Source organism: Hyperolius riggenbachi, chromosome 10 (assembly GCF_040937935.1).
Source record: "Hyperolius riggenbachi isolate aHypRig1 chromosome 10, aHypRig1.pri, whole genome shotgun sequence".
NCBI classification, from domain to species: domain Eukaryota; kingdom Metazoa; phylum Chordata; class Amphibia; order Anura; family Hyperoliidae; genus Hyperolius; species Hyperolius riggenbachi.
In genome coordinates, this window is record NC_090655.1 from 266974218 (window position 1) to 266985494 (window position 11277).

Below are 11277 nucleotides of genomic sequence, written 5' to 3' on the forward strand. Positions count from 1 at the left end.
AAGGTTACACACCATCAGGGGGGTCTTAGGGTTAGGCACTACCAGGGGGGATAAGGTTACACACCATCAGGGGGGGTCTTAGGGTTAGGCACTACCAGGTGGGATAAGGTTACACACCACCAGGGGGGGTCTTAGGATTAGGCACTACCAGGGGGGATAAGGTTACACACCACCAGGGGGGGGGGGGGGTCTTAGGGTTAGGCACTACCAGGGGGGATTTAAGGTTAGGCATCACCAGGGGGGTCTTAGGATTAGGCACTACCAGGGGGGATAAGGTTACACACCACCAGGGGGGGTCTTATGGTTAGGCACTACCAGGGGGGATAAGGTTACACACCATCAGGGGGGTCTTAGGGTTAGGCACTACCAGGGGGGATAAGGTTACACACCATCAGGGGGGTCTTAGGGTTAGGCACAACCAGGGGGGGTCTTAGGGTTAGGCACTACCAGGGGGATAAGGTTACACACCACCAGGGGGGGGGGGGTCTTATGGTTAGGCACTACCAGGGGGGATAAGGTTACAGACCATCAGGGAGGTCTTAGGGTTAGGCACAACCAGGGGGGATAAGGTTACACACCACCAGGGGGGTCTTAGGGTTAGGCACAACCAAGTCATCTTAGGGTTATGCACCACCTAAGGGGAGGATTAAGGTCAGGCACCACCAGGGGATCTTGGGTTTAGGCACTCACCTATGTTACAAATTATAATTTTTCAACAAACTTACTTAAACTTATACATAAAAAAGGAGGGACTTAGGATTAGGCACAACTGGGTGAGGAGGGGGGGGTGGTAAAGTTAGGCACTACCAGGGGGTCTTAGGATTAAACACCACTAGGAGGGGGGGGGGTTTAAAGAAAAATACATAAAGTAACCATTTATTAACCCCTTACCTTTCCTCCTATAGATACCAAAGTAAAACACTTTTATAAAAAAAAAATTACATAAATAGTTACCTTAGAGACTCAACCTTTTTAATACATATGTCTTGAAGGTATATTACTATTTGTTTTGCAAAAAAAGCACTTGTAATTAGAGAAGGACGCAAAACTGAAAAAAATACACCTTTATTTCCAAATAAAATATTGTTGCCATACATTGTAATAGGGACTTCATTTAAATGGTGTAATAACCGTGACAAATGGGCAAATAAAATATGTGGGTTTTAATTATGGTAGCATGTGTTATTTTAAAACTATAATGGCTGGAAACATATTATTCCCATTAAAATGCATTTAGAAAAAAAAATTGTTAGCAAAATGTACCACCTAAAAAAACCCAACTGGTGGAGAAAAAAAATCAAGATTTAAATAATTTCAATGTGATAGATAGATCAAGTAGTGATAAAGTTATTGCTAACTGAAAGGGAGGAGCGCTGAAGGGTGAAAATTGCTCTGGTCAATAAGGGGAAAAACCCCTAAGTGATGAACTGGTTAAACAAGGCTCACCCTAAGGGCTTGTTCACACATAGGGCCTGATTCACAAAGCGGTGCGAACTTTTCGCGGACTTTTGCGCGTGCAATTTGCCGCGATCCGCGGCAAATTGCGCGTGCAAAAGTCCGCGATCGCGCGAATCGCTGCAAATTGCGCACGCAAAAGTCAGCGATCGCGCGAATCGCGGCAAATTGCGAGCGCAAAAGTCCGCGGAAAAGTTTGCACCGCTTTGTGAATCAGGCCCATAGGGCGTTTTGCGCCGGTGATTTTAAAAATCGCCCTAAAAAGGCTTGTGCAATGAATCCTTATGGGACCATTCATTTCAGTGCATTTCAGCTGCTTTCCGCTCAGCAAAGCGATGCCTGTACCTTTTTTAAGGTGATTCTGATACAATGGAAGGTATAGGAAAGACGCAAAAAGCTCACAAAATCGCTTGTGCTTTCATGAATAAATACGTTGTATTTATTCATTTCCGGGTGAAAGAATTCCTGACGTCAGGAAGTGAAAAAGCAGAATCGCTCTGCAAAACTTAGAAAAGCGCTTTACAAAAAATCATAGCGCGCAGGTAAGCGCCGGGAGGGAAAAAACACTCACAAAATCGCAAAACGTTGGCCTCAGCGACTGAGATTTTAGTTGTGAACAAAGCCTAAGAGAGGTGTGTAAATGATGTGTGCTATGTGAGGGGCCGCGTTACATTATCTTACCTACAGGGCGGCTCCACACCTTCCATCCTGCACCTGTCACTGAAACAAAACCACCAAGTGCCTGCAAGCCCAGCACATCCCCGGGCCCCCAGTGCATGCTGGGAGATGAACCTTCCCTGGCTGCTTCTGCATGCTGGGAGATGTAGTGTCCCCGGCTGCTGGTGCATGCTGGGAGATGTAGTGTCCCCGGCTGCTGGTGCATGCTGAGAGATGTAGTGTCCCCGGCTGCTGGTGCATGCTGAGAGATGTAGTGTCCCCAGCTGCTGGTGCATGCTGGGAGATGTAGTGTCCCCGGCTGCTGGTGCATGCTGGAAGATGTAGTGTCCCCGGCTGCTGGTGCATGTTGGGAGATGCAGTGTCCCCAGCTGCTGGTGCATGCTGGGAGATGTAGTGTCCCCAGCTGCTGGTGCATGCTGGGAGATGTAGTGTCCCCAGCTGCTGGTGCATGCTGGGAGATGTAGTGTCCCCAGCTGCTGGTGCATGCTGGGAGATGTAGTGTGCCCGGCTGCTGGTGCATGCTGGGAGATGTAGTGTGCCCGGCTGCTGGTGCATGCTGGGAGATGTAGTGTGCCCGTCTGCTGGTGCATGCTGGGAGATGTAGTGTCCCCGGCTGCTGGTGCATGCTGGGAGATGTAGTGTGCCCGGCTGCTGGTGCATGCTGGGAGATGTAATGTCCCTGGCTGCTGGTGCATACTGGGAGATGCAGTGTACCCAGCTGCTGGTGCATACTGGGAGCTGTAGCGTCTCCGGCTGCTGGTGGATACTGGGAGCGGTAGCGTCCCCGGCTGCTGGTGCATTCTGGGAGCTGTAGCGTCCCCGGCTGCTGGTGCATACTGGGAGATGTAGTGTCCCCGGCTGCTGGTGGATACTGGGAGCTGTAGCAATACCGGCTGCTGGTGCATACTGGGAGCTGTAGCATCCCCGGCTGCTGGTGCATACTGGGAGATGTAGTGTCCCCAGCTGCTGGTGCACACTGGGAGATGTAGTGTCCCCAGCTGCTGGTGCATGCTGGGAGATGTAGTGTCCCTGGCTGCTGGTGCATGCTGAGAGATGTAGTGTCCCCGGCTGCTGGTGCATGCTGGGAGATGTAGTGTACATCTCCCAGCATGCACCAGCAGCGGGGGAAACTACCAGCATGCACTAAAGGTCAGGGATGCTACATCCCATGGATTTCCTTGCACTATAGGAAATCCATGGCTATAATTACTAGTTATTTCCTAACAAAGTTGATCCAGGGAATGTATCTGACTGCCATCTGGATTCGGTAAAGATATTTTTTCCCTAAAAGGTTAATTTGCTTGTAAGATGTTTTTTGCCTTTCCCAGGATCAGTTGGGACATGTGAGGGCACAGGAGAGAAAAGGTACCAAATGCTTAATAATGTATTTATGTTTTGCTGTTGATGTGAGACACACTGTGATCAGTCAGAGTTGACACCAGTTTCCCCACTTTGGGCTGTGGTAATTACCACCCTTGCCAGATCTGTCATTTCACTACTCACTCCCTGCCTGATATTCCTGCAGTATCAACTTCTTAGGCCTCCTTTCCAAAGACAGTTGAACTGTGTGCTTAGCAAGCGGTTACCAGGCAGCAGCAAGCAGATTCCAGGCAGAAGCAAGCAGTTGTGGGAGTTTGAGAAGCATTCCACTACCTATCAACAGCCTGTGGAAAAGAGGCCTTAGTCTTGTGAATGTGAATACTGGTTTAGCATGATTGTACTTGGCATAGTTGTTTATTAAAGGGATATTATAGTTACCTGTCACTTCAGTCTCCCCTACCACCAGACATCACTCACATTCTTACAGCCCCTCCCCCAATTACAGGCATCATGTGACCTTTACTGTGCCCAGCTGGGACATATTTCTTAGTCAACTTAATAAGTCTTTTGAATATCTAATATTTATCACTCACCACTGCTCATCCCTGTAATAATGTCTTCCTTCTTCCATCCTTCTTTCATCATGTCTCCCTCCTCCATAGACTGCTGATCACTCCTCACACACATCTCTTCTTCCTCCTCTTTAATTGTCCTCATCGTGTCTCCCTCCTCTGCAGACTGCTGATCACTTCTCACATATGTCTCTTCTTCTTTAATTGTCGTCATCATGTCATCCACCTCAGTAGACTCCTGATCACTCCTCACATATGTGTCTTCTTCTTCCTCTTTAATTGTCTTCATCATGTCACCCTCCTCCACAGACTGCTGATCACTCCTCACATATGTCTCTTCTTCTTCTTTAATCAATCTTATTATTATACCTTCCTCAGTAGACTGTTCATCACTCCTCACAAACGTCTCTTTTTCTTCCTCTTTAATTGTCCACACCATGTCACTCTCCTCTGTAGACTGCTGATCACTCCTCACATATGTCTCTTCTTCCTCTTTAATTGACCCCATCATGTCACCCTCCTCCATAGACTGCTGATCACTCCTCACATACGTCTCTTTTTCTTTGAGCTCAGATCTTATTTCTGAAAAGGATAACAGATTATAGCAGTAAGATATAAGCAGTAATAAACAGAGCACAGAAAATTAACATAATTTGCTAGGGGGTGATAATATCCCATAAGCTGTGGTATCCTGCACATTCAGTACCACAGTCCTCTCTTCCAGTGTGCCTTGCTCATCATCTGGTGCTTCTCTCCTCCTCTCCATGCACACATTCCTGGGAGGTTACAGCAGTGCTGGCAGCGGTAGATGGATGAGGATGTGAGGAGAGAACAGCTGGAGACAGAGGAAGATGGGAGCAGAGGACTGCAGCTAATTATCATTACTTATGGCTCTGGCACCTGATGAAATAGGCAGAGGGGACTGCAGCTCCATATCCTGACCATAATGCAAAAGAAGGAGACGGTACACTATTCGCTTCTTCAAGTAAACGGTATTGTTACAACAGCATACAGCTTACAGAGCAAACAAGACACACAACATGTATATAGCTACCTATACTGGCTGCACCTATACATAGCTAACCTATACAGCCTGCACCTATACCTAGCTACCTATACTGAAGGCACCTATACCTAGCTAACCTATACTGGCTGCACCTATACCTAGCTAACCTATACTGGCTGCACCTATACCTAGCTAATCTATACTGGCTGCAACTATACCTAGCTACCTATACTGAAGGCACCTATACCTAGCTAACCTATACTGGCTGCACCTATACCTAGCTAACCTATACTGGCTGCACCTATACCTAGCTAACCTATACTGGCTGCACCTATACCTAGCTAACCTATACTGGCTGCACCTATACCTAGCTAACCTATACTGGCTGCAACTATACCTAGCTACCTATACTTAAGGCACCTAAACCTAGCTAACATATACTGGCTGCAACTATACCTAGCTACCTATACTGAAGGCACCTATACCTAGCTAACCTATACTGGCTGCAACTATACCTAGCTACCTATACTGAAGGCACCTATACCTAGCTAACCTATACTGGCTGCAACTATACCTAGCTACCTATACTGAAGGCACCTATACCTAGCTAACCTATACTGGCTGCAACTATACCTAGCTACCTATACTGAAGGCACCTATACCTAGCTAACCTATACTGGCTGCAACTATACCTAGCTACCTATACTTAAGGCACCTATACCTAGCTAACCTATACTAGGAGCACCTATAGCTAGCCATCTATACTGGGGGCATCTAAAGCTGGCTACCCATACTGGGTGCACCTATGCCTGGCTACCTATACTAGGTGCACACCTACCTGACTACTTATACTTGGGGCGTAGTAGGGGTTCGAGAGTCCATGGGGGGGGGGGGCACAATTTGTACACCCTCGCCGTGGGTGCAATTTAGTCTATGAACTACCCTGCTGCCACGTCCCTTGTTACATGGCTCCACCCCCTAGCTGTGACCCACCAGCCACCATCTTTGTTCAAACTCGACTCGTCCACCCGACCTCTGCTCTGCCCAATATATAACAACTATGTCCACCCGACCTCTGCTCTGCCCAATATATACCAAGTATGTCCACCCCGACCTCTGCTCTGCCCAATATATAACAAGTATGCCCACCCCGACCTCTGCTCTGCCCAATATATACCAAGTATGTCCACCCCGACCTCTGCTCTGCCCAATATATAACAACTATGTCCACCCCACCTTTGCTCTGCCCAATATATAACAAGTATGTCCACCCCGACCTCTGCTCTGCCCAATATATAACAAGTATGCCCACCCCGGCCTCTGCTCTGCCCAATATATAACAACTATGTCCACCCGACCTCTGCTCTGCCCAATATATACCAAGTATGTCCAACCAGACCTCTGCTCTGCCCAATATATAACAACTATGTCCACCCCACCTTTGCTCTGCCCAATATATAACAAGTATGTCCACCCCGACCTCTGCTCTGCCCAATATATAACAATTATGTCCACCCCGACCTCTGCTCTGCCCAATATATAACAAGTATGTCCACCCCAACCTCTGCTCTGCCCAATATATAACAAGTATGTCCACCCCGACCTCTGCTCTGCCCAATATATAACAAGTATGCCCACCCCGGCCTCTGCTCTGCCCAATATATAACAACTATGTCCACCCCGACCTCTGCCCTGCCCAATACACAACAAGTATGACCACCCCGGCCTGTGCTCTGCCCAATATATAACAAGTATGTCCACCCCAACCTCTGCTCTGCCCAAATATATAACAAGTATGCCCAGCCCGACCTCTGCTCTGCCCAATATATAACAAGTATGTCAACCCCGACCTCTGCTCTGCCCAATATATAAAAAGTACGTCCACCCTGACCTCTGCTCTGCTCAATATATAACAAGTACGTCCACCCCGACCTCTGCTCTGCCCAATATATAACAAGTATGTCCTCCCCGACCTCTGCTCTGCCCAATATATAACAAGTATGACCACCCCGACCTCTGCTCTGCCCAATACATAACAAGTATTCCCACCCCGACCTCTGCTCTGCCCAGTATATAACAAGTATGTCCACCCCGACCTCTGCTCTGCCCAATATATAACAAGTGTGTCCACCCCGACTTCTGCTCTGCCCGATATATAACAAGTATGTCCACCCCGACCTCTGCTCTGCCCAATATACAACAAGTATGTCCACCCCGACCTCTGCTCTGCCCAATATATAACAAGTATGTCCACCCCGACCTCTGCTCTGCCCAATATATAACAAGTATGTCCACCCCGACCTCTGCTCTGCCCGATATATAACAAGTATATCCACCCCGACCTCTGCTCTGCCCAATATATAACAAGTATGTCCACCCCGACCTCTACTCTGCTCAATATATAACAAGTATGTCCTCCCCGACCTCTGCTCTGCCCAATATATAACAAGTATGTCCACCCCGACCTCTGCCCTGCCCAATATATAACAAGTATGTCCACCACAACCTCTGCTCTGCCCAATATATAACAGGTATGTCCACCCCAAGTTCTGCTCTGCCCGATATATAACAAGTATGACCACCCCGGCCTGTGCTCTGCCCAATATATAACAAGTATGTCCACCCCAACCTCTGCTCTGCCCAAATATATAACAAGTATGCCCAGCCCGACCTCTGCTCTGCCCAATATATAACAAGTATGACCACCTCGACCTCTGCTCTGCCCAATATATAACAAGTATGTCCACCCCGACCTCTGCTATGCCCAATATATAACAAGTATGTCCACGCCGACCTCTGCTCTGCCCAATATATAACAAGTATGTCCACCCCGACCTCTGCCCAATATATAACACATATTTCCACACCGACCTCTGCTCTGCCCAATATATAACAAGTATGACCACCCCGACCTCTGCTCTGCCCAATATATAACAAGTATGACCACCCCGACCTCTGCTCTGCCCAATATATAACAAGTATGTCCACCCCGACCTCTGCTCTGCCCAAAATATAACAAGTATGACCACCCCGGCCTGTGCTCTACCCAATATATAACAAGTATGACCACCCCGGCCTGTGCTCTACCCAATATATAACATGCCCCATATATAACAAGTAGGCCTACCCCGAGCTCTGCTCTGCCCAATATATAACAAGTATGACCACCCCGACCTCTGCTCTGCCCAATATATAACAAGTATGTCCACCCCGGCCTGTGCTCTGCCCAATATATAAAAAGTACGTCCACCCCAACCTCTGCTATGCCCAATATATAACAAGTATGTCCACGCCGACCTCTGCTCTGCCCAATATATAACAAGTATGTCCACCCCGACCTCTGCCCAATATATAACACATATTTCCACCCGGACCTCTGCTATGCCCAATATATAACAAGTAGGCCCACACCGACCTCTGCTCTGCCCAATATATAACAAGTATGACCACCCCGACCTCTGCTCTGCCCAAAATATAACAAGTATGACCACCCCGGCCTGTGCTCTGCCCAATATATAACAAGTATGACCACCCCGGCCTGTGCTCTACCCAATATATAACAAGTATGACCACCCCGGCCTGTGCTCTACCCAATATATAACATGCCCCATATATAACAAGTAGGCCTACCCCGAGCTCTGCTCTGCCCAATATACAACAAGTATGTCCACCCCGACCTCTGCTGTGCCCAATATATAACAAGTATGTCCACCCCGACCTCTGCTCTGCCCAATATATAACAAGTATGTCCACCCCGAGCTCTGCTCTGCCCAATATATAACAAGTATGTCCACCCCGACCTCTGCCCTGCCCAATATATAACAAGTATGTCCACCCCGACCTCTGCTCTGCCCAATATATAACAAGCATGTCCACCCCGACCTCTGCTCTGCCCAATATATAACAAGTATGACCACCCCGGCCTGTGCTCTGCCCAATATATAACAAGTATGACCACCCCGGCCTGTGCTCTACCCAATATATAACAAGTATGACCACCCCGGCCTGTGCTCTACCCAATATATAACATGCCCCATATATAACAAGTAGGCCTACCCCGAGCTCTGCTCTGCCCAATATACAACAAGTATGTCCACCCCGACCTCTGCTGTGCCCAATATATAACAAGTATGTCCACCCCGACCTCTGCTCTGCCCAATATATAACAAGTATGTCCACCCCGAGCTCTGCTCTGCCCAATATATAACAAGTATGTCCACCCCGACCTCTGCTCTGCCCAATATATAACAAGCATGTCCACCCCGACCTCTGCTCTGCCCAATATATAACAAGTATGTCCACCCCGGCCTGTGCTCTGCCCAATATATAACAAGTATGACCACCCCGGCCTGTGCTCTACCCAATATATAACAAGCATGTCCACCCCGACCTCTGCTCTGCCCAATATATAACAAGTATGTCCACCCCGACCTCTGCTCTGCCCAATATATAACAAGTATGTCCACCCCAACCTCTGCTCTGCCCAATATATAACAAGAATGTGCACCCCGACCTCTGCTCTGCCCAATATATAACAAGTATGTCCACCCCGACCTCTGCTCTGCCCAATATATAACAAGCATGTCCACCCCGGCCTCTGCTCTGCCCAATATATAACAAGAATGTCCCCCCCAATCTCTGCTCTGCCCAATATATAACAAGTATGACCACCCCGACCTGTGCCCAATATATAACAAGTAAGTCCACCCCGACCTCTGCTCTGCCCAATATATAACAAGTATGACCACCCCGACCTCTGCTCTGCACAATATATAACAAGTATGTCCCCCCCAATCTCTGCTCTGCCCAATATATAACAAGTATGACCACCCCGACCTGTGCCCAATATATAACAAGTATGTCCACCCAGACCTCTGCTCTGCCCAATATATAACAAGTATGACCACCCCGACCTCTGCTCTGCCCAATATGTAACAAGTATGTCCACCTCGACCTCTGCTCTGCCCAATATATAACAAGAGTCACAAAATCACCTCTTCCCAGCCGGGTCTACCCTCCACCACCTGCAAAAGTCTGTTACACCTTTTCCTGTCTCTGGTTTTATTACTTCCTGTCTGTGCGTTCCACCTGGGAGATGAGATGTTGCCATCTTGTGGCGAATAGGCTAACTGCAGTAACTATTTCTGGACTCACCTACATTTAGCCATCTAAAATTATTGTTTTTGTTTTGATTATTATAATTATTGATCCCTAGACTGCAGATATAAAGCTGCCATTTGGCTCCCACACAAACACGCACATATATCCCAGTCACAAATCTGTGAATAGGTAGGAACAAGCAGAAGGAAAAAGAAAACGAGAACAGTATTATTATTATTATTATTTTAGTATTTATATAGCACCAACATCTTCCTCAGCGCTGTACACCCCCTTTAGATAGCCAGATGTGCCCGCTTTTTCTACTGCAGCTAATGCTTCTGCGCTCCTCTGCAGAGGGAGGGAGAGAAGCAGGGGCACTTCGGGCAGCCAGCGGGCCAACTTTCTCTCATGTGGAGATGCACCGGTTGGGCTGAGCCCCCTTACAGCGCTGTGCCCAGGAACATGTGACCCCTCTTGCCCACCCATAGCCATGCCTCTGGGGATTAGATTGTGAGCTCCTCTGAGGGACAGTTAGTAACAAGACAATATACTGCACATCTGGTTATCTATAGGGGGGCACACCTGGCTATCTAAAGGCGGGAACATTTTGCTGTTTAAAGGGGGGCATATCTGGCTATCTGAACAAAGGAAGTGGGCACATTTGGCTATCTAAATGGGGGAGGGGTCACATATCGCTATCTTTGGGGGGGAGGGGGTACATCTGGCTGAGCAGAGGATGGTTTCGATCCATCAACCTCTGGGTTATGGGCCCAGGACACTTCTGCTGCACCACTCTGCAGTCTGCTTACATTTGTGTACAATCTTCAAGATTAAGAAGGGTACATTAGTTGAAATAGTTACACTACAATCTATGTTACAGCAAGGCCCTAGTGACACTTTCTCTTAAGGGGCTATGGCGGCCATAGCCCCTTAAGAGAAAGTGTCATTAGGGCCTTGCTGTAACATAGATTGTAGTGTAACTATTTCAACTAATGTACCCTTCTTAAACTTGAAGATTGTATAGAAATGTAAGCAGACTGCAGAGTGGCGCAGTGGAAGTGTGCTGGGCCCATAACCCACAGGTTGATGGATCAAAACCAACCTCTGCTAGGCATGATTTCATTTTTGCACCTCGCTTTATCGCAT

General features: G+C 47.9%; 1 protein-coding gene across 4 annotated transcripts in view; it reads right to left on the bottom strand.

Moving 5' to 3' along the window:
• The window catches only part of LOC137535393 (zinc finger protein 182-like), a 90502-nt gene extending 80432 nt beyond the window's left edge, over window positions 1–10070 (bottom strand). For all 4 annotated transcript variants that reach the window (XM_068257227.1, XM_068257228.1, XM_068257226.1 and 1 more), the window contains exons 1-2: window positions 10026–10070; window positions 4047–4607 (exon numbers count right to left, since the gene is read on the bottom strand). In XM_068257227.1, the coding sequence (XP_068113328.1) occupies window positions 4047–4551 (505 nt within the window). In that variant the 5' untranslated portion in view covers window positions 4552–4607; window positions 10026–10070. The remainder of the gene's footprint in view (window positions 1–4046; window positions 4608–10025) is intronic.
• Between the last annotated feature and the right edge of the window lie 1207 nt (window positions 10071–11277).